At 35.8% G+C, this 25284-nt stretch overlaps 1 protein-coding gene across 1 annotated transcript in view; it reads left to right on the plus strand.

Moving 5' to 3' along the window:
* Positions 1 to 25284, plus strand: part of CSMD3 (CUB and Sushi multiple domains 3) — a 1391498-nt gene that overhangs the window by 1336785 nt on the left and 29429 nt on the right. Inside the window, exons 60-63 of the mRNA XM_052651435.1 lie at positions 9333 to 9512; positions 11207 to 11380; positions 15283 to 15456; positions 18711 to 18784. Of these exons, the coding sequence (XP_052507395.1) occupies positions 9333 to 9512; positions 11207 to 11380; positions 15283 to 15456; positions 18711 to 18784 (602 nt within the window). The remainder of the gene's footprint in view (positions 1 to 9332; positions 9513 to 11206; positions 11381 to 15282; positions 15457 to 18710; positions 18785 to 25284) is intronic.

Below are 25284 nucleotides of genomic sequence, written 5' to 3' on the forward strand. Positions count from 1 at the left end.
GAAACTGAAGCTCCAATACTTGGCCACCTGATGCAAAGAGCTGACTCGGTGGAAAAGACCATGATGCTGGAAAGACTGAGGACAGAAGAAGGGGGTGACAGAGGAGGAAATGGATGGCATCACCACCTCAGTGTAACCTGAGTTTGAGCAAACTCTGGGAGATAGTGAAGGACAGGGAATCCTGGTGTGCTACATTCCATTGAGTCACAAAGTCAGTCATGAATTAGTGACTAAACAACAACTACTGACAGAGCTCACCACTGAGCAATTATTTCTTCCACATAAAGGAGAAAATTTCCCATTGAATGAATTTTTTAATTTCTTAGAAATAAAGGAAACTGTAAGTTCAAATAAAATATATTTTTCATAAGTTTTGATTTAATGTAATTGTCTTTTGTGGGCATTTTTTATAGTATCTATATATAAGGATATAAATATTAATTGAATAAAACTAGGTATGAAAAAAAAATAAAGTATTGGATTAAATTTCTAAACCACATTCCTGATTCGGATTTTTGGAAAACCCACCTAAGCAAAACAAAACTTTTTTTTTATCCTTTTCATTCAAATTGTTATTATTTTTATGCATAAATAAAAATATTTCATTCAGTGTTTACCATTAGTTAGCATTTGTATTTTTGGAAGTGAGTGTATGCTGTGACCAGTGCATTCTCTTGGCAAAACTCTTAGCCTTTGCACTGCTTCATTTTGTACTCCAAAGCCAAACTTGCCTGTTACTCCAAGTATCTCTTAACTTCCTACTTTTCCTACAATGCAAAAAGCAAAATGGCTGTCTGAGGAGGCCTTACAAATAGCTGTGAAAAGAAGAGAAGCCAAAAGCAAAGGAGAAAAGGAAAGATAAACCCATTTGAATGCAGAGTTCCAAAGAATAGCAAGGAGAGAAAACAAAGCCTTCCTCAGTGATCAGTGCAAAGAAACAGAGGGAAAAAAATAGAATGGGAAAGACTAGAGATCTCTGCAAGAAAATTAGAGATACCAAGGGAACATTTCATGCAAAGATGGGCTCGATAAAGGACAGAAATGGTATGGAACTAACAGAAGTAGAAGATATTAAGAAGAGGTGGCAACAACACACAGAAGAACTGTACAAAAAAGATCTTCAAGACCCAGATAACCATAATGGTGTGATCACTCACTTAGATCCAGACATCCTGGAATGTGAAGTCAAGTGGACCTTATGAAGCATCACTACAAACAAAGCTAGTGGAGGTGATGGAATTCCAGTTGAGCTATTTCAAATCCTGAAAGATGATTCTGTGAAAGTGCTGTACTCAATATGCCAGCAAATTTGGAAAATTCAGCAGTGGCCCCAGGACTGGAAAAGGTCAGTTTTCATTCCGATCCTGAAGAAAGGCAATGCCAAAGAATGCTCAAACTACTGCACAATTGCATTCATCTCACACTCTGGTAAAGTAATGCTCAAAATTCTCCAAGCCGGGCTTCAGCAATATGTGAACTGTGAAATTCCAGATGTTCAAGCTGGTTTTACAAAAGGCAGAGGAACCAGAGATCAAATTGCCAACATCCGCTGGATCATGGAAAAAGCAAGAGAGTTCCAGAAAAACATCTATTTCTGCTTTATTGACTATTTCAAAGCCTTTGCCTATGTGGATCACAATAAACTGTGGAAAGTTCTTAAAGAGATGGGAATACCAGACCACCTGACCTGCCTTTTGAGAAACCTATATGCAGGTCAGGAGGCAACAGTTAGAACTGGAGTTGGAACAACAGACTGGTTCCAAATAGGAAAAGGAGAAGGTCAAGGCTGTATACTGTTACCTTGCCTATTTAACTTATATGCAGAGTACATCATGAGAAACACTGCCCTGGAAAAACACAAGCTGGAATCAAGATTGCCAGGAGAAATCTCAATAACCTCAGATATGCAGATGACACCACCCTTATGGCAGAAAGTGAAGAGGAACTCAAAAGCCTCTTGATGAAAGTGAAAGAGGAGAGTGAAAATGTTGGCTTAAAGCTCAACATTCAGAAAACGAAGATCATGGCATCTGGTCCCATCTCTTCATGAGAAATAGATGGGGAAATAGTGGAAACAGTGTCAGACTTTTTTTGGGGGGGGGGGAGGGGGCTCCAAAAATCACTGCAGATGGTGACTGCAGCCATGAAATTAAAAGACACTTGCTCCTTGGAAGGAAATTATGACCAACCTAGACAGCATATTGAAAAGCAGAGACATTCCTTTGCCAACAAAGGTCCGTCTAGTCCAGGCTCTGGTTTTTCCAGTGGTCACGTATGGATGTGAGAGTTGGACTGTGAAGAAAGCTGAGTGCTGAAGAATTGATGCTTTTGAACTGTGGTGTTGGAGAAGACTCTTGAGAGTTCCTTGGACTGCAAGGAGATCCAACCAGTCCATTCTAAAGGAGATCAGCCCTGGGTGTTCTTTGGAAGGACCGATGCTAAAGCTGAAATTCCAGTACTTTAGCCACCTCATGCGAAGTGTTGACTCATTGGAAAAGATTCTGATTCTGGGAGGGATTGGGGGCAGGAGGAAAAGGGAATGACAGAGGATGAGATGGCTGGATGGCATCACCGACTTGATGGACGTGAGTTTGAATGAACTCCGGGAGTTGGTGATGGACAGGGAGGCCTGGGGTGCTGTGATTCATGGGGTCGCAAAGAGTCAGACATGACTGAGCAACTGAACTGAACTGAAAATCACTTTAGATATTGACTGCAGCCATGAAATTAAAAAATGCTTGTTCCTTGGAAGGAAAGTTATGACCAACCTAGACAGCATATTCAAAAGCTGAGACATTTCTTTGCCAACAAAGGTTTATCTAGTCAAGGCTATGGTTTTTCCAGTAGTCATGTGTCGATGTGAGAGTTGGACTATGAAGAAAGCTGAGGGAGAAGAACTGATGCTTTTGAACTGTATTGTTGAAGAAGACTCTTGAGAGTCCCTTGGACTATAAGGAGATCCAACCAGTCCATCCTAAATGAAATCAGTCCTGAATATTCATTGGAGTGACTGATGTTGAAGCTGAAACTGCAGTACTTTTGCCACCTAATGCGAAGAACTGACTCATTTGAAAAGACCCTGATGCTGGGAATGACTGAGGGTGAGTTGGTTTGATGGCATAACTGATTCAATGGGCATGAATTTCAGTAAACTCTGGGAGGTGGTGATAGACAGGGAGGCTTGGCATGCTGTAGTCCATGGGGTTCTCAAAGAGTCGGACATGACTGAGCTACTGAACTGAACTGAAATTTGCATTCCGGTCCCCTCTGATGAAAAGGACATCTTTTTTGATGTTCATTCTATAAGGTCTTTTATGTCATATCAGAACTGTTCAGCTTCAGCTTCTTTGTCACTAGTGGTTGGAGCATAGACTTGGATTACTGTGATATTGAATGGTTTGCCTTGGAACAGAGATCATTCTGTCGTTTTTGAGATGGCACACAAGTACTGCATTTAGGACTGTTTTACTAGGAGGGCTACTCCATTTCTTCTAAGGGATTCTTGCCATTATAGTAGATTTAATACTCATCTGAATTAAATTCGCACATTCTGGTCCATTTTAGTTCACTGAATCCTAAAATGTCATTGTTCACTATTGCCATCTCCCGTTTGACCACTTCCAATTTATTTTGATTCATGGACCTAACAGTCCAGGTTCCTATGCAATATTGTTCTTTACAGCTTTGGACTGTACTTCCATCACCAGTCACATCCACAACTGGGCATTGTTTTCACTTTGGCTCCATCTCTTCATTCTTTCTGGGGTTATTTCTCCACTCTTCTCCGGTAGCATACTTGGCACTTACCAACCTGGGGAGATCATCTTTCGGTGTCATATCTCTTGCCTTTTTATACTGTTCATGGGGTTCTCAAGGCAAGAATACTGAAGTGGTTTGCCATTTCCTTCTCCAGTGGACCACTATTTGTCGGAACTCTCCCCCATGACCTGTCCATCTTGGATGGCCCTACACGGCATGGCTCTTAATTTCATTGAGTTAGACAAAGCTATGGTTTGTGATCAGTTTGGTTAGTTTTCTGTGATTGTGATTTCATTCTGTCTGTCCTCTGATGTGTAAGAGGCTTGTGGATGCTTCCTGCTGTGAGGGGCTGGCTGTGCTGGCATCATGCTTGCTGCTAAGTCACTTCAGTCATGTCCGACTCTGTGCGACCCCACAGATGGCAGCCCACCAGGCTCCACCATCCCTGGGATTCTTCAGGCAAGAACACTGGAGTGGGTTGTCATTTTTTTCTCCAATGCATGAAAGTGAAAAGTGAAAATGAAGTCGCTCAGTAAGTGTCCGACTCTTCGTGACTCCATGGACTACAGCCTACCAGGCTCCTCCGTCCGTGGGATTTTCCAGGCAAGAGTACTGGAGTGGGCTGCCATTGCCTTCTCTGCGGCACCATGCTTAGTAAATCTTTAATCCAATTTTCTGTTGACGGGTGGGACTTTGTTTCCTCCCTGTATTTTGTCCTGAGGCCAAACTATGGTAAGGATAATGGCCATAATGGCAACATCCTTCAAAAAGGCTTATGCCAGCATGCCTTGGCTCTTAGGACTTTTTACCTGAATGGTCTAGTGGTTTTCTCTACTTTCTTTAATTTAAGTCAGAATTTTGCAATAAGGAGTTCATGATCTGAGCCATAGTCAGCTCCCATTCTTGTTTTTGTTGACCGTATAGAGCTTCTCCATCTTAGGCCGCAAAGAATATAATCAGTCTGATTTCATATTGACCATCTGGTGATGTCCTTGTGTAAAGTTGTCTCTTGTGTTGTTGGAAGAGAGTATTTGTCTCCAGAAGAGATCTAACCTTCAGTGCAGTGCTCTCACTTAGGGGTGATTTTGCTTCCTGGAGGACATTTGGTAGTAGTGCTAGTGAGTGTGAGTGGCATGTGCTATTCGTATCTAGCAAGTAGAGATCAATGTTAAACATTCCTGATGCATAAAAAGCAGCCAGAAGTGGTTGGTTTGGAATGTCAATAGTGCCAAAGTTAATATCAAGAAGACTTACCTTACTGAGATACTGTGCTAGAGGAGAACTCTGTTGTGGATTTGAAACCCAGCAAAGCACATGTGTTATAATGCCCAAATAAATATATCCATTGCTGCTTTGTGGCCAGTGGGAAATTGGTGGGATAGCTCAACTGTCACATGGGTTTGATTACATAAATCATGGTGCATGTATATCCGTGCAAGGGAATGTCATGTCATTAAAAACAAGTCACATGGATCTATATGTGTTACCATGCAAATATGTTCATAAGATACTGAGTAAAAAATAATCTGTGTTATATTGATATTCTATTTAAAAATGCAGATTTATAATGCTCATTTAAGAAGCTAAAAGAGAAAGTAGGTTTGAAGTGGCATAGATTGACTAGAACTACCACAGTTATGTTTTATATTGGCTGTAGAGGTTTATACTTAGATGTATCATAAATAATAGCAAATGGGAATCAATTACATGATAGAAACTAATGAGAAAAGTTCCCACAAAACCAATTTCAAACCTTTCAGTTTATGTATTTTTGAGAATCTGAGTTAATCATTCCTTACGTATTCATTCACTCATTTACTCTTCAAACAAGTATTTATTTAATCTCTTGTGAGTCATACACTAGACTAGGCTTAGATAATTCTAAAGGAAATAGACAAAATTGCTGTCTCCATGGGGTTTATTGGGGTGTGAGTGTGTGGATGAGTGCACATGCATACACTCATGCTATGTGCATAAAGGATTCTAGTGACCTTAGAAGAGATTTTCCTCCATTAAATCACAGCAACCTGTTGTTATGCACTAATGCCTCTGAATTTTAGGGTACAGTCCTAAAGAGCCACTATCCTGGGTTTTCCCTTAAAAAAAAAAAAAAAACAGAAAGCCTCTTTTTGTTGCTGAAAATAAGCTGATGGTGAATGAATTGACTTGTGGAGCAGGTGCTATTTACAAAGATTGTTGCTGTTGGAAACTGCCCCTTTGACTGGCCTTTGCTTCATTATGAAGCCACCAGACAAATCCTTCTGAAGCTGTTGTTATCAGGCATTCCATTCATGATTCTGCCAAGATATGCAGAACTCTTTCTCAGTGCCTCTCTGAAGTAAACCCTCTGTCGTCTCTTTCGGTGGCTACATCTCACACAGCTCATGTGCCTTACGATTGGGTTAGCTGTTCTTTCTTGCCAGAATTCTAATTCAGTCTCTAAAGTACTGCCCAGAAAACAATAATAATCTGTTGGTATTCGCTTTTACTTCTTCTTAATTTTAAATCTAGATTAAGGATATAAAATAACTTATATAGAATATAAAAAAAGAAAAGAAAAGAAATTGAAGTCAAACTTTTTTATACGATTACACATTTTAAAGCTGCAAAAATAATTGACACATTTTGGTAAATAAGCAGGGTTTGATTTTCTATCCAACTCAGTTTTACAATTAAAAAAACATTTTCCTCATCAATAATGAAAAGAACAAAAGTCATTCTATACACAGAGCTCTTATTAGGAGTCAGATGGAAACATCCATGAGTGTGATTTCAGGAAACACTTGGGGGTTCTGAGGATTATCAAATGGAGTGTTGTGAATATTGTTCTGTAATTTAAATATCATCATTCATGTTCCTAAAACTTCCTGGCTCAACAGATTAGGTTAATATGAAACAAACCGTGGCATTCATAATTTTTAATGGTAAGTTAGTAAAACACAGTAGAATTTAATTGCCATTAAGGTTTTCTTTGTCTTAATCTATTTTTGGTCTTTAACCTTTGACATCCAAAATACAAGAAATTATTAAAAATGAAAATAAAACAATATAACCTAGATTTACCTGGTAAAATTATTTGTCCTTTTATGAAAAAAAAAAGTGATTCAAAAGGCAAAAAAAAAAAAAATACTGAAAGGCTGATTTGCTACTTGATTTTGTCTCCAGAAAAGGAAGTGTGTTACCTTCTGTTTTCCTTTTTCTCTTAGCCACAGCAATGCATTTAGCCAAGTGTGCTCAAATAATGGTTTTCAAAACAGCAAGTGCTTTTATGGCTTATGGTGGTTTGGTGGTTTAGTCGCTAATTTGTGTTCAACTCTTGTGACCCAATGGACTGTAGCCTGCCAGGTGCCTCTGTCCATGGGATTCTCCAGGCAAGAATACTGGAGTTCATTGTCATTTTCTTCTCTGGGGGATCTTCCTGACCCAGGAATTGAACCCAGGTCTCCTGCATTGCAGGCGGTTTCTTCATCAACTGAGCTATAAGGGAAGCTTTTATATATATATATATATATATATATATATATATAAAATAGAGATTATATATATATATAATAGAGATTATATATATATATAATCTCTATTAAGCTTTGTTCATAAATGAACACACACATACATACTTTGTTTGTAAATGCCATATTTAGACTTAAATATGCTTAAATTTCTTATGCTGTCACCATCTTTCTGAAAGTTCTTATATGGCATCATCAGTTCAGTTCAGTCGCTCAGTCATGTCGGACTCTTTGCAACACCGTGGACTGAAGCATGCCAGGCCTCCCTGTCCATCACCAGCTTTTACTCAGACTCACATCCGTTGAGTCAGTGATGCCATCCAACAGTGTCATCCTCTGTTGTCCCCTTCTCCTCTTGCCTTCAGTCTTTTCCAACATCAGGGTGTTTTCAAATGAGTCAGTTCTTTGCATCAGGTGACCGAAGTATTAGAGTTTCAGCTTCAATGAACACTCAGGACTGATCTCCTTTAGGATGGACTGGTTGGACCTCCTTGCAGTCCAAGGGACTCTCAAGAGTCTTCTCCAACACCACAGTTAAAAAGCATCAATTCTTTGGTACTCAGCTCTTCATGGTCCAACTCTCACATCCATACATGACTACTGGAAAAACCATCATAAATGAGAAACTTTAAATGTAATTTGAGCAATATTTATCTATTGACAGAACTTCATCCTCTAAAGTTTCCTGTGGTTGAGGTTTAATACTCGATGATCGCTGTCTCAAATTCTTAATGGTTTAATCTTTGAATTTGTGTTTTATAATTGAAGTCCACTGGGACAATGGAGCATGTGCTAAGGGTTTGGAGATTTTGTTGTTATTGTTTAATTGCTAATTTGTGTCTGATTCTTACAACCTCCTGGACTTAGCTGATCAGGCTCCTCTGTCCATGGGATTCTCCAGGCAAGAATATTGCAGTGGGTTGCCATTTCCCTCTCCAGGGGATCTTCCTAACCCAGGAATCAAATCCATGTCTCCTGCTTAGCAAGCAAATTCTTTACCACTGAGCCACTGCTCTGCTCATGTGCAATTTGCCTCCCTGCCTCTCTGTCTTCCTAGGTTATGTTATAGGCCTTTGGCTTCCTACCACCTGGTGCCCTTGCCTGCCCTTCCCACTCCCACCCCTACCCTGAGCCACTGATACCCTGTGCCCAGCCTGTCCATCATGTATCACCAGAGGGATGCTCACATTGTACCTTGTTCTCCATCCTTTTATGGGGGTCTGGGTGCAGGTATGGGTGGGGCTAGTTGAAGTTGTATGTATTCATGGAGTCTTAGAGCAGAGCAGGGCAATGGTTTACCCTTTCCTAGACTGGCAATAACAAGGAAGATATAGCAAGCATTTGACATAGGCCTCTTACTAACTCCTAATTCAGGAAGCAGGCATGTTCCAGAGTGGAGGTTGCAATTTCCTTGGGGTTGTTCTATCACTTGGGATGACGATGAGATGGTAGAAATGGGAAATTGATTTCTCTATCCCTAACTGACATTTTCATTTTTTCATTGTGCTTACAAATTGTGTATCTCACCCAGTATGTGATAAATTCACATTTTATAAGTTTATTCTTTCACTAATTCAGTAAAATTATTATTTTTGTACCTGACTTCATTTAATTAAAAACTGTTGTAATATCCAGTTGAGTGTGCAGAAAATAAGGTCTCAGTCCAGCAAGCCTCATAATTTAGAGATTTCAGTAACCATGCATAGGAGTATAAATTTAAAATATTCTGTTAGAAATCTTGATCTGATAGCATGGCTTCTCCATGATTATTTAATTCAGATTAAAAGAGGTCATCACATCAGAGTTTCCTACAATATATTAGCATATTAACATTTTAAGAGTCTAAATGAACATTTCTGGACCATATGTATAGAATCTGTAATAAGTAAATGGTCATAATTAGGAATTGATAGTGTGTGGTTTAAATATGCTTATGTTTTATCTTAAAATGAACATAATAACTGATTTTACCTACTTTTATGTTAATTATGCCATATGCTTACTATTCCTCTCCATTAAAAACATGTCACATTAACCATCTGCTTTTCCAATCCATATTAATAGTAATCAGTTGTGGAGACCCAGGTATACCAGCCAATGGACTGAGATATGGAGATGATTATGTGGTTGGACAGAATGTTTCTTACATGTGCCAGCCAGGCTATACAATGGAATTCAATGGTTCAAGAATCAGGACTTGTACCACTAATGGCACATGGAGTGGAGTCATGCCAACTTGTAGAGGTAAGATAATGATTTTGTCAATATTTATTAGTGATAATCACTATATATTTTCTGTATTAATATGCATATTTAAAATAAATTTAAATAGTGTTTTTTGTATCATTTCATTCTTTTTTCTGGTACCAAAATTGAGTGCTTCAGTCTTTACTTTTAAACCATATAGATAATAACATATAAGATTTTAAAATTTTTTAACAGAAATGTTGTATCTCATTCTAAGTAATGACAATGAACTGTAATACAGCAAAATTATGTTCTGGGACTTCCCTGGCAGTCTACTGGTTAAGATTCTGCTCTTCCAATGCAGAGGCACAGGTTCTATCCCTAATCAGGGAACTAAGACCCCACATGCCGACATGGCACTGCCAAAAAAAATATATCATGTTCTGTGATACATAATCACCATCATCATTTATGTGGATCAATGAGTATTTAATAGAGAATATAGATGTAATGAAATAGAACTTTAATTTGGTTTTTCACCTGGGTCAGTTATTCAAGAATGGGAGAAAAACCTTCTATAATTTGAAAACAATCAGCCTGAATTATAGAACTCTACTTGTTCTTAAAAGGTAAAACTATTTCTTTGAAGAATGCGATCTAGCAGTAATATGTTAGTCAATACAGGTATAGGTTTACTACTTTATGTATTAGTTTTCCAGTGAAACTCTTTCCATAAGTTTTTTACCGATTATTTGATTACTTGTAAAATACTATACATTCAGTGTCAGACAATATGTATTGTTTTATAATAATACTGATTTTTAATCATTGAGATTTCTCAATAAGGTACATCTCTAAATACCTGTGAATTGTCAGTTTAATGTCTCCCTGACATAATCTAACATTAATTCCAATGCATGTCTTCTTTTTTTTGATTATACAATTTCCTAATCAGATCATGATAAATATACAGTTAGCATATGAAAATATATAAACAGACATTTTATATTTTACATATTATTTCATACATTATTGATTCTGTTAATGACACTATTATATAACTCTAAAAATTATTTATATATGTTGCTAGTCATCAAAATAAAATCATTCCTCACTTTTAGATTTTATAATTGGTGGCCCTCTTTTTCCTTTTATGTCTATCTCCTTATCCAACCTATCTTTTCTCAAGGACATCTTAATTTTAAAAATGAATGATTAAAAATTTTATAATGCATTTAGAACCTTACAATAAGATTTAGCATATAAATCTAAGTGGTTAATAGGACTAATTTAGATATTTTAATGAGATACATGGTCTGTGTTTCAAAAATGTCACAGATTTACTTCCAGGTTCCTTGCTACAGTGTGACTCTGTATATAGCCAAACACAGCTCTTCAGTCTGTCTAAAGGTTGCTGGAAATAATTTTATATAAAACTAATCATTTATCAGTTGCAGTATACTGGATAGGAGGTCACCCTCTTTTTCCTTTCTTTCAATGTCAGGAAGCTTGTTATTTTGTAAGAGAATCTCTGAGAACCAGTAGCCATTATGTTGCCAAGAAGTAGTCTCATCCTAGAGGAATTAATTCCAGGGATGTTTCAGGAATACTACCAGGAGAATAAAACATGTCACACCATATTGTCCTCCAAAAGGTTAAATTAGCACATATGCTTCTTCTAATGATATTTATTTCTGTTAACACCAGGATATTTCAACAGCTGTGTCTAATCGTTTTTAATGTAATTGCAGCTGTTACCTGCCCAACTCCTCCCCAGATCTCTAATGGAAGGTTGGAAGGAACAAATTTTGACTGGGGCTTTAGTATTAGCTACATCTGTTCTCCAGGCTATGAACTGTCCTTCCCTGCCGTTTTGACCTGTGTAGGGAATGGTACCTGGAGTGGGGAAGTACCACAATGCTTACGTAAGTATAATTTCCATACTAAAAATTATATTTTTCCACTTTCACTCTCTTAGAGCTACTTTACTGAGATTAGAACTGTTAGGTATTTTTTTTTCCAGATTTTGCCAGAACAAAAATGAGATTGTTAAGCTCTTTCCCATGCATAATTAAAATTCAGTTAAAAACAGTATTTACCAGTGTAGCTATTTTTTATGTAATCCAACCATTATATTCCTTCGGTTCTGACTAAATTTTAGACCAAACTGCTTTGTGTGCAAAATACACTATACATTTTACTTATCTTGTTTTTTGGGTGACGTCCTCTACTCAGGTTTGTGTTCCTCGAAGGCAAATATTCTTGTTTCATTCACTTTTGTACCCTAGTATGTAGTATAATCCTTGGCAGATATTAAACTTAGAAGGCTATGGTAATTAAAACATTGCAGCATTGGTGCTGGCATAGACAGTAAACCACTGTTAGAGAATAGAGAGTATAAACCATGTATCAATACTTAATGTATTATGGAACAAATCGGGGGAAGAATGGACATTTCAATTAATGCAATAAGGTAGTTCATACACACACACACACACACACACACACAGAGTCTTTATCTTACACTAAATAACAAATCAATGTCAAATTCATTAGAGAATTAAATATAAAAGTTTTAAAGATTATAAGACTACCTAAATGAACTTGGAGTAAAAACAGATCTCTTAAAATGAAATATAAGAGCTCTACCTGTAACTGAAAAGTGGAAAAAATAAACTACATTTAAAATTTCTTATTTCAAAAGGCCAATCGTAAACAGGATAGTTTATTTGAAGAGCTTACTATTAAGTGATTGCAAATACTAGGCAGGGAATACCACCATTTGCTGGCCCATCAGATCATTCGTATCACATTTGCTGCAGAGAGTATGCTAACCAGTTTTATTTAGCATGAGAGATAAAACTAGTGTACTTCAGCAGTTGTGATCTATTAGACTGAAATTTATGCACCATCTAAACAAGCTCTTTCTAGGTAACATGATTTACTAGAATAGTGTGTTCCAAGCCTCAAGGTTGATGTCATACAAATTGACCCTTGAAATTCTGATTCATGCTAACGATCATCTAAGAATAGACCAATGGGTTCTAAGTGAGACTATACTGTATATTAGTAACTATTCAATAGTTACTTCAGAGTAGATAGACACGAGAATATTACAGAATTGAGTTTATGGTAAACTTTCTTTGGTGTGAGTGAAAAAATCTTAAGTTTCTCAACATAATGTTTTATTTTGGGATCTGTTAAAACACAAATACTAATAAAATACCATAGACATTTAAATTGTAATAGATATCCAAATATAATAAGGCTGACCTTGACCCAGTTGCTTTACATACATATAGCGAAACTCTTAGGTAGGTATGTTTAGTTATGACATTTTAATAGATAATGACACCTGAGTTCAGAGAAACATCAAATTGTACAGACACTGGGTCACTCTGCCACTTACGGACCAGCTGCTCTATTTCGTGGCCTAAAGTCTTTGATGTAAACATCCTATCTGATCTTCCTAGGTTTTTCTATTATGTATCTTCCTAGGTTGTTCTATTGTGTGTGTGTTTCTTTATATAAATGATAGATCCTTTTAAAATTAGAGAAACTAACAAATTATTAAATATGAAGGACTCTCATTGTAAATAACTGTTTTGTTGGTTCCTATTAAACAAAGTCAAAGTAACCTAAGAACGTTTTTGAACTAGAAAACGGTGTCAAAGCTTCCTTGAGGCCTTCTCAATGGGCCTTACAGATGCTAATAAGAGCAATTAAGAATATCAACCAGAAATGTGGAGAAAAATAAGAAAGGCCTATATGTCATTTCAATGAGGTTAAAAAAAATTTTTCAGAAGATTTTACCACAAATAAAAAAAATAAAAAACTCTTTGGGTGATTATTTAGAATGGGATAAATAAGATAGACATTTATGTAATTAAAACAAGATTTGATATTACTGCACTACCTAAAGTTGGCTTTCCAGGTGGCTCAGACTATAAAGAATCTGCCTACCAATGCAGGAAACCCAGGTTTGACCCTTGCTTCAGAAAGATCCCCTGGATAAAAGAATGGCAACCCACTCTAGTATTCTTGCTTGGAGAATCCCGTGGGCAGAGGAGCCGAGCAGGCTACAGTCCATGTGGCCACAAAGAGCTGGACAGGACTGAGCGGCTTCAAGGTCTGTTACTAGTAAATGGCAGAGTATGAATTCCAATTCAGAGAAGGTCGACTTAAGAGACAATTCTCCTATCCATTGAAGAGTCACATTCGATCATTTTCGGTATTTAATGAAGAGGAAAATCTTTTCTCTTTATTTCTGTTCAAGCTATGACTTTTTATCCTAAAGTTTGTATCAATGTAAACTGCAGCCTTTTGAAAATAAACCCTGTGTCTTGTTTCTATCCAAACACCAATAGTTATTTGGTTTAGTACATGAAAATATAAAGATAGAAAATAGATGGAATGATATGGGGGATGCGAGAGAAAGACTGAGAAGTTTATGTGGTTACATTTCTCCTCCTTTTTTTGTTGTTGAACGACTCAGCAGAAATATGAGTGAGAAACACTTCAGAAGTAGGTTATAAAATAATTACAAAATAACTGATAGAAATGAAACTTATTTAAACACAGCTAAAATCATAAATTACATGTTATTTATTTTTTACTACAATTTTAAAATTCAAAATATGCTGTATGTGTTTTGCCTGGATATCTATTGGCTCTGAAGTCATCTGATCTCATCCTGTACTACACTTCTGCTCCAGCCTCAATGGCCTTGTTCTTCCTCTAGCATGCTAGATTTGACCCAGCACAGGGCTTTGGCAGTGCTGTTTCCTCTCTCTGTAATGTTCTGTCTCGAGATATAAACGGAGTAAATTTTTTTTTTCCCCTCCAAAACTTTCCTCAGTGAGAGACAGCCTAGCTATCTTATTAAAGTCTGCCACTACTCTTCACCATCTGTCACATCCACAGTACAGTCCTGATCTCCTTCTTCCACACTGTTTTTCCTCATGGAGCTTATTATCTTCCCACATACTATCATTTTTACTTATTTATTATGTTTGCTGTTTGCTTTCTTCACAAAAGCATAAACTTCACAAGTGCAGGAACCTTAGTCTGTTTATCAATCAGTGCAAGCACCTAAAGTTACTAAGAATAGTGTCTGTTTTTAGTACTTTAAAAATATGTGTTGAATGGAGTCATCTATAATCTGTTTGCTTAGAATTGCTGTCAAGTTTATCTCTTCAGTGGCTGCAGAATGTTGAGATTGTTTTTGCATGAATTTGGATTCTAATCACTGACCTTTTCTCTTTAAAAAACACTCAGACCCATCGCACCCACCCACCACTACCACTACACATGCACCATATTTTGAAGAGGGAGACAGCAGGATACTAGGATACATGACATAGGTGTTCAACAGAGCACATATCTATGAAACAAGTACCTGCATCTTTTATATACGTTGCAAAATATAGAGCAATCTGCAAGGTACATCCTAGGCTATTATGGGTTGTTTGTTTCTGATATAGCTATTTGTGAATCGTATCCTTTTCAAGAATACACTCCAATTTTGTAGCCTACATGTACAAATATGTGGTTTGATTCTGGTCAATATCAAATTAAAAAAAAAAAACTATAACTGTTATGCTGGTCTACTAGGTAGAAAAAATTTTTTAAAAAAATAATATTATGCTGAGTTGAATATTAAGCATTTATTCATGTAGACAAAAGCTAAAAGTATTTTCATTGGGATAGATTAACATGGATTCCATGTCACTTTAGTGCAGTATTCCAATTATTTTTATTACTTTTCTAAACTGTTAACTCTGATGAATTTAAATCATTGTACAATTGTCTCTCTTTTCACTTACAGCAAAATTTTGTGGTGACCCTGGTATACCTGCCCAAGGAAAAAGAGAAGGCAAAAGCTTTATATACCAGTCAGAGGTTTCATTCAGCTGCAATTCTCCTTTCATATTAGTGGGATCTAGCACCAGAATATGTCAAGCAGATGGCACTTGGAGTGGTTCATCACCTCACTGCATAGGTAATATTAATGAAAGATAGACAGTGCTCAGTAATTTTGGAATTAATAGCTAGTAATGACATTTAATGATTTACTTTATCCTATAAATTATCGTTGGCTAAATGTGAAAACGGAGAAGGCAATGGCACCCTACTCCAGTACTCTTGCCTAGAAAATCCCATGGATGGAGGAGCCTGGTGGGCTGCAGTCCATGGGGTCTCTAACAGTCGGACACGACTTCACTTTCACTTTTCACTTTCATGCATTAGAGAAGGAAATGGCAATCCACTCCAATGTTCTTGCCTGGAGAATCCGAGGGACGGGGGAGCCTGGTGGGCTGCCGTCTGTGGGGTCGGGTCACACAGAGTCGGACACGACTGAAGCGACTTAGCAGCAGCAGCAGCAGCAAATATGAAAAACAAAAATGTAAAATATAGAAGCCATTGTAACACATTGAAAATTAATATTATTAAACATTTATTGCTTTGGTACTTTTGAAATAGTTTTCCTGTTTACCGGTTTAAAAAAAAAAAAGTAGAAAGCTTCCATATTAATATCATGAAGTAATATTTGTATCAGTTCAGTTAAGTTGCTCAGTCGTGTCCGACTCTTTGCAGTTATTAAAGCATACTCAAATGAAATTAAACTTGCTTCAAAAATATTACAAAGGTATATTGATTTCAAATGGTTCTAAGTACATTGCTCTAATCCTAATTTTTTTTGTGTTTTTATTGTCTTTTTTTTTTCATTCAAATATAGTTGAGGTACAAAATTATATGTTACAGGTGTTTAGTATAGTAAATCACAATTTTTAAAGGTTATACTCATGTGCAGTTATAAAATATTAGCTCTGTTTCCCATATTGTACAGTATATCCGCTTACTTTATTTTATGCATAATGGTTTGCACCTCTTAATTCCCTACACCTCTTTTGCCCCCACTCCTTCCCTCTTTCCACTGGTAACCGCTAGATTGTCTTCTACATCTGTGAGTTTGCTTCTTTTTGTTATATTTACCTTTTTTTTTTAAGAATCCACATATAAGTGGTATCATTTCACTCAGCATGATACCCTCCAACTCCATCCATATTGCTACAAATGGCAAATTTTCATTCATATATATGTATATCACATCTTATTTATCCATTCATCTGTTGGTCACTTCCATATCTTGGCAATTTTAAATAATGTTGCTATGAACATCTTTTCAAATTAGTGCTTTAGTGTGTGGGGTGTATATACCCAGGACTGAAATTGCTAAGTCAGAGGGTAGTATTATTTTTAGTTTTTTGAGAAACATTCATACTCTTTTCAACAGCAGCTGTACCAATTTATATTCACACCAATACTGTATTGAGGGTTCCTTTTTCTCCTAAAATTAAATTGCACGTTGAGTAAACTTATGAAAAATTCTGTCATACAAGCTAGCCAACTCAGAGGCTATCAGCGCTACTGTTTTTATGTTTGACCCTCTTATAGGCATCAGTGAAAATGCAAATACCTAAATCTTGTTTCTGGAAAATATATTATTTCTTAAATGGACTATTACCTTCAGTTCAGTTCAGTCGCTCAGTCGTGTCCAACTCTTTGCGACTCCAAGAATCGCAGCACGCCAGGCCTCCCTGTCCATCACCAACTCCCGGAGTTCACTCAGACTCATGTCCATCGAGTCATGATGCCATCCAACTATCTCATCCTCTGTCGTCCCCTTCTCCTCCTGCCCCCAATCCCTCCCAGCATCAGAGTCTTTTTCAATGAGTCAACTCTTCGCATGAGGTGGCCAAAATAATGGAGTTTCAGCTTTAGCATCATTCCCTCCAAAGAAATCCCAGGGCTGATCTCCTTCAGAATGGACTGGTAGGATCTCCCTGCAGTCCAAGGGACTCTCAAGAGTCTTCTCCAACACCACAGTTCAAAAGTATCAATTCTTCAGCACTCAGCTTTCTTCATAGTCCAACTCTCACATCCATACATGACCACTGGAAAAACCATAGCCTTGACTAGACAGACCTTTGTTGGCAAAGTAATGTCTCGGCTTTTGAATATGCTATCTAGGTTGGTCATAACTTTTCTTCCAAGGAGTAAGCGTCTTTTACTTTCATGGCTACAGTCACCATCTGCAGTGATTTCAGAGCCCCCAAAAATAAAGTCTGACACTGTTTCCCCTGTTTCCCCATCTATTTGCCATGAGGTGATGGGACCAGATGCCATAATCTTCATTTCCTGAATGTTGAGCTTTAAGCCAACTTTTTCACTCTCCTCTTTCACGTTCATCAAGAGGCTTTTTAGTTCCTCTTCACCTTCTGCCATAAGGGTGGTGTCATCTGCATATCTGAGGTTATTGATATTTCTCCTAGCAATCTTATTTCCAGCTTGTGCTTCTTCCAGCCTTACTTGAGATTAATTATTAGAAAACTCCCTAAGCAAATGTTTTGTGTATGTAGTCCTCTTTCATATCCTTCATTTTCCTTTAACTTTTTATTACCAGAGTTAGTGGATGGCAAGTCCTTTTATATTCACTTCAGTTCAGTTCAGTCGCTCAGTCGTGTTCGACTCTTTGCGACCCCATAAATCGCAGCATGCCAGGCCTCCCTGTTCACCACCAACTCCCGAGTTCACTCAAACTCACGTCCATCGAGTCAGTGATGCCATCCAGCCATCTCATCCTCTGTCGCCCCTTCTCCTCCTGCCCTCAATCCCTCCCAGCATCAGAGTCTTTTCCAATGAGTCAACTCTTCACATGAGGTGGCCAAAGTACTGGAGTTTCAGCTTTAGCATCATACCTTCCAAAGAACACCCAGGGCTGATCTCCTTTAGAATGGCCTGGTTGGATCTCCTTGCAATCCAAGGGACTCTCAAGAGTATTCTGCAACACCACAGTTCAAAAGCATCAATTCTTCGGCGCTCAGCTTTCTTCACAGTCCAACTCTCACATCCATACGTGACCACTGGAAAAACCATAGCCTTGTCTAGACAGACTTTTGTTGGCAAAGTAATGTCTCTGCTTTTCAATATGCTATCTAGGTTATATATTAGAAGGGTTCAAAGCTCATGGATTGCATAATTTGTGTAAACTGCTGTATACCTGAATTTAAGTTTCTGTTCATGGAGATATTTATTAGTTTTTTTTTGTTTATTATTACCAGGACCCTTTCATGAAACCCTAGATCTCTTAAAATTATTTTATATAGGATAAATATGCATTTGAATAAGCCTATATGTTTTAAAGGAATATTACACTTTGTTTTAAGAAAAAGAATATTTTCTTTATTTTAGAACCCACCCGTACGTCATGTGACAACCCAGGCGTGCCACGTCATGGATCTCAGAACAATACATTTGGATTTCAAGTAGGTACTTTGTTATTATTTTTTCATATTTTTTTAAGATATATAACTGGTATATATTAGTATATAAATTTAAAGTGTCCAGTGCAATGGTGTGACATATATATTGGGAATGATTCCTGCAGTTATATTAGTTGGCATCCATTTCTCATACAGATACAGTTAAAAAAGCAAAAGAGAAAAAAATTCCTTGTGATGATTATTAGGACCTATTCTCTTAAGAACTTTCCTGTATATAATACAACAGTGTTATGTATACTCATCATTATTGTATATTACATATCTAGTACTTATTGCTCTTATAACTAGAAGTTTGTACCTTTTGATTACCTTCCTTCAATTCTCCACCATCCCCCCGACCCCCACTGTTCTGGTAACTACAGATCTGATCTCTTTTTAGGCGAGTTTGGATTTATATTGTTGTTGTCATTGTTTATTTTTTTAGGTTCCACATGTAAGTGAGATCATACTGTATTTGCCTTTTTCTTGCCTAAGTTATTCATCAAGCATGTACTTTAAATAAATGCTTTTATTTAATATAAAACTAGATCAAAAGGCTTATTTTGTTCAGTACACAGATCCTGTTAATGCAAGTAGAAAAAGAGTCATGCTTATATCTGCATTCATAAACATATTTTTTAAAAGGGAACAGCCAAAAAAAGAGTGGAAATAATAGGAAATTAAAAGAAATATATGCCTCAAGATATAGCCTGACTTCACCATGAGTATAAAGTAAGAGAAAAATTGGAGAGACCTGTGAGCATAGAAAAAGCACTAGCTTGTAGGTAAGAGAAATATTAAGTGAGGGAGTAAATGAGTGAAATCTACAGGAAATATGGAGACAGTGAGGAAAAGTGTAGATTAAAGAGGTTTAAAGAGAAACTTCTGAGTCAGAGTTACCAAATACATAAAAATGTGGTTATTCAGTAAGGCAATAAGACTAAAAGATTTTTTTCTTATTATATATATATATATATAATGAGGTATTTATATATATATAAATAAAATATTAAAATAATTTTAAACATATCATTGATGTGGAATATTTCTGAAAATAGAATTTAACCATAACCTGTTATTCCACAACACATATTTGGATTGTTAGAGTACTTTAACATGTCCAATCATATGTGGCTGACATTCTTTTCTCTCTTATTCCAGTTTAGATTTTCTGTAGAGATTCAGGAAGATTTTCATTATAGGGGCCATAGGAGAGCCAAAGTGCATACTGATTTCAAAAGAAAATAGCCAATTTACACGTTACCCAATTGCCTTGGGTCACAGGGTTTTCTAAATTGTGCTGTTTTCTGTGAAATTCAGTGTGAACCTGAAGAACATGTATTTCTAAAGGAAGTGCTCATCAAAGGTGCCATATTTCTGTTGCTAAAAATAGTTATCATTTATCTACAGTTCAGGCACAGTATGAACATTGATTTGATAGCTTTTCCAATTCTTCCTGTTTGCCTCAGGCCTGTCTAGGTGATACAAAAGTGTAAAGAAGTGTCTTGGTCTCTATTATGTTGATGTTTTCAGAAAACTTTATAGATTCATATCTCCATAAAATGCTTTATCAACTGATCGAGATCTTGAAAAATAAGCAGCTAGCTAAACAGCATTAACCTTCATCATATAAGCCAATAAACTGAAACAAAAACAAAGCACGTCAACGGCAGTATTTTTATAGAATACAGAATTTCGATGTTAGTGTCTATACACTTAATCAGATTATTTTCTAAAGAGTCTGTGTCCTTTTTTAGTAAATACCCTTTGAAATAATGGAAATCAATAGAATTGAGTTTAGAATAGTCACCCATAAAATGAATAGAATCATTCACTCTGCATTTTAAAAATTCTGTTATAATCAGTGAAAAATATTATCACAAAGTTAAACTATTATTTAGATATTAAACATATATTAGATCATTATATTCTATCTAGATAAGTATGAATAGGCTAGATTTAAGATATGTTAAAATCTAATATGTATATTTATATTAATCTCTATGAAAATTAGAAATGAAATACTGAGTATGTTAAATTATAGATGTCAACTTTCTTACATGTTTATGGCAGATATATGTGTTCATCTGTATGTATACTTATTATATACATTTATATGTAAATTATGTTTACTAAACCTATGTAGAGCTAACAAAATTAAAATGTTATGTAATTCTAATATCAATTTATTGGTGGATTCCAAATAAATATGATCTTATATAACTAGAAGAGGCATAGCTAGCAGTTGAGGTAAACCCTTCTTTACAAGAGGAATTCTTTGAAGTAGCTTAAAACTAAAGACATTAAAAGCCATGTGTGGGTTTGTCCCAGGCCACAAGAAAAGAGATCTGGGTGAGACTCATCAAGCCTAAAATCTAGGAACTGGACAACAGTACTAAGTCTCTTCAATTACTCTGCATTTATATACTTCATTTTCTTTCTCTGTAGATTGGCCATATGGCAAAAGGTATATCATTTCTATTTACATCTCAGTCACATACAGCAAGATTGTCTCGATCTCAGTTTCAGATATCCAGAGACAGAATCAAAGTGTTACAACTGTTGTATCTATCTCTGGTCTGAACTAGTGACCAATAGTGAGTTAAATAAAATCATAGCTGTGATTAGCCCACTTCTGGGAGGGACAGGAGGAAAGGGAAAGTTATGAATTGCAGAAGCACTCTGCATCTCTTAATTTTATTTTTAATATGTTTATTTGTTCATTCCCCTTTTCTATAAAGATTTATGTAGTAGCTTTTGGACATGGATATAATTATTAAAATATAAGAATATATCTCCTGTTGTTAGGGATAACAAACACTCTAGCATTAGAAAAAAAAGTATTTAAAGTAATTTCTCTTTTTATCTAAAATATTGTCACTTGGAACAAGTTTAACTAGTAAGGAAAGTTGCTGTCAAAATGATTAATGCAATGTCCAGATTAATTATGGAGGAAATACCAAACACAAATATTTTGCTAACTGCTTATTACTCTAAATTGAGCTCTGGTGTTTAGAAGACATATACTGATTTAGGACTTGTTATATAAAGGTATTATAAATATAAAATATTTTTAACTTGACTTTTAGATATTTAATTCTAAGTTATTTAACACTTGGATATTTAACCCTACCAAAATATCCTTGATGAAAAACTCTGTCTTGACTACAGAGACTAAAAAGCATCCATGATTGAGGAGTAGGGAGACAGAAATAATCAACTAAAGACAACATGATCAATTATTTGTGATCATCCAGGATTGGCTATAAAGTAATGCTAGAAGTGGATAAATAGATAAAGGCAAGCCATATTGAAGAACTTTGAATTTTTGTTTGTTTTTTGGTCTGGGTTTTTTTTGGGCCATTCCTTGCAGCATGTGGAAGAGTTCCCTGATCAGGGATGGAACCCGAACTCTTGGCAGTGAGAGTGAGGAGTCGTAACCACTGGACCACCAGGGAGTTCCCTGCATCTCTATAAAGAAATATAGATTCTGTTGAGTTGCCTCTGAAACTTGCCTTTCTTACATTTGTTTACTTTATGTGATGACCCCTACAAAATATGTGGAAGTATGGTTTTTGGATTAAATGACTTTTTCAAAATAAAAGAACAAAATAACAATTATATATGAATTCCAGTTTGTAATTGAAAGAAGTACATAAGTACATTGAATGTTACATAGTGTTTTGTTACATTAAATGGTGGATATCATAACATGAATTTTAAAACAAAAAAGTAAAATTAAAATTTTAAAATTAAAATATTCTGATTATTTTTAATTAAAATTCTTAAAACACCTTAATTCAATTTTTCTCAGGGCCCAAAACTGATGCTCAGTCAGTGAAAATCCCTTGCATCTTAAGCATCTTAAGCATATGTGTTATCCTTTTGTTTTTATTACTTTGCCTTTCTACTTCAATTTTGTTAATTTTAATTTATCAAAATTTTATTAGAAGCTGCCTCAATTTTCCTTGGGCAAAATGTTTAATAGAACTATAAAAATACCAAAAAACACCAATATACAGCATTTAAAAGAGGGAATAAAGACTTAAAGAAGATAAGTCATACTTACTAATTAGATATATCATGATTTTTAATGCATTTGCAGATAGCATACTAATTTGAGACAATTTAAAGAAAATTTTATTTAAACATTAACTGCGATTAAAATGATATGGGTTTTTAAAATTCTTGATATAAAAATAATTTTCAAAATTAATTTTCACATTATATATAATTCCTCATACACATAACACTTCTGTTAAGTAAATATTGGTAGGAAAATTGTGCATAAATTATTTTACAAGAATTTTCAGAATTATATAATGGAAAATTTTATGATACTACTATTTTTCTACAAATATTCAAATTATTTATGTTAGAAATTATTTATAGTCAGAAAGGAATTTACATGGCAAGTTGGAAAAGGATGCAGAGATATGTAAAATATACAATTAAGTGGATTGATCACTGGCAAAATTATTAATTAATTCAGTAATATTTAGAAAACATTTTATAATATGTTTAGAGCATTTTGAAATATTTAGATTTTTCTTTTTTTTTTTTTGGTTGGCTGCACTGTGGCTTGCCAGATCCTAATTCCCCACCCAGGGATCAAACCCATGTCATCTGCACTGACAGTATGGAATAATAACCAGTGGACCTCCAGGGAAGTCTCTAGAGAATATTTTGATGACTGATTTGAGTGTAAAAAATTCTGAATAAAAATCAGTTTCTAAATTTGTATAACTCTAGATCTATAAATATTTGGTATAGATATTTGTGGGGCTTCCCTGGTGACGCATTCGGTAAAGAATCCACCTGCAATACAGGAGACCATGGTTTGATCCCTGGATCGAGAAAATCCCCTGGAGGAGGAAATGGCTACCCACTCCAATATTTTTGCCTGGGAAATCCCATTGACAGAGGAGCCTGGGCTACGGTCTATGGATTCCAAGAGTCAGACGGGACTTAGCAACTAAACCGCCACCACCAGATATTTGTGAATTTGACAAAAATTTTACTATTTAAATGTGTTAATGATGTATGGAAAAACTTTAGATTTTAGTTCTATGGTATCTGGTTAATATATAAATCAGTATTTATTATGACTTCAGAAAAGATTACAGATGTTAGGGAAAAGTCTTACAAGTTAAAAAAAAAAAGTATGTAATCCATCATGTTTCTCATTCCTTACTAATATAAAGGTTGCTGAAATAACCCAAATTTACTTTTCAAAGAACAAATAATGATTTAACTTTACTAAATTATGGAAAGGCTATCACTGCATTTTAAGAAACTGATAGACATGTTAAACCTTTTTAAGTAGTCAAATAATTTTATACTAAGTCATCAGTCACCATCCCTTTAGTTGGTGCAACATTTTTAAGACACTTTCCTAAGCTCTTTATATATGATGGTGAATAGCATAGAACCTTTGGCTGAGAGAAGCTGTTTTGGTGTATGGGTCAAATGGAATAGATTATTTAATAGGATAGGTTGATAACACTGATAAAAATGAAAGGAGCTATGGAAGCACAAAAGAGACAGTTTTCCTGATCTGTTTACTGCAAGGAGAGCTTTCTAGAAACTTTATCTGAGCTAAATCTTTTAGGGTAAGATCTAAGAAAAAATTAGTTGGGAAATACATTCCATGTGGGAGGGACAGTGTCAAAATATGCATGCATTATGGGAACTGCAAAAGTTCAATATTATACAAGCACAATCTGAGTAAAAGTAAGTGGTCAATGGTGATGCTAGAGAGATGGCTAGTGATCAGATTATGGAGGCTTTTATCAGCCAAGTTAGCATGGTGTAGCTTTATCTTATGAGGGATAAGCCAGTAAAGAATTTAAAAAGGATAATGTTAAAGTGGAACTTTCATGTTGAACAATCACTCTAACTTCCGAGTGAAAAATAAATTTAATGTGGTCAAGATTAGAGAAGTGGAGACAGGAAGTGATTATAATAATTGGCTATAATAATAATTTTCAAAGTTTGGTCCTTGGTCTGCAGCAGCAATATTGCCTAGGAACTTGGAAATGTGGATTTGGGAATCTCCCCCAGATTTACTTAGTCAGAATCCTGAGGGAGGCTCAGCTAGCTTTATTTGGAAAAGTCCTTCTGGTGATTAAGATATCTGCTAAAGTTGGAGAATCATTGAGAAACAATGTCAAGGACTGAAATAAGTTGTATATGTGGAGAAAAGGGAAGGGGATGGTTTCAGAAAGATTTAGGAAGTAAAATGGTAGATTAAGAGGGGAGATTTATGGGTGAAGGGTGGCCATTAACTGAGATTCAGCTAAAGTATTATTGCTGGGTTGATTGAGGTGATGGGTTTTGGAGAGCTGGTCTTACAAAAGAACAAAATTGCCAAGTCTATATGATCAGGTGTCTAAATCACACAAGGAAGTAAAAAATCTGTAGTACCATGTTGCACAACTTCAGGGAGTATGTAAATGGCATGCTCTGGAGCATAATTTGAAGGATTTGGTGTCTCAGTGGTA

The sequence above is a fragment of the Budorcas taxicolor genome, chromosome 14 (assembly GCF_023091745.1).
Source record: "Budorcas taxicolor isolate Tak-1 chromosome 14, Takin1.1, whole genome shotgun sequence".
Classification (NCBI taxonomy): domain Eukaryota; kingdom Metazoa; phylum Chordata; class Mammalia; order Artiodactyla; family Bovidae; genus Budorcas; species Budorcas taxicolor.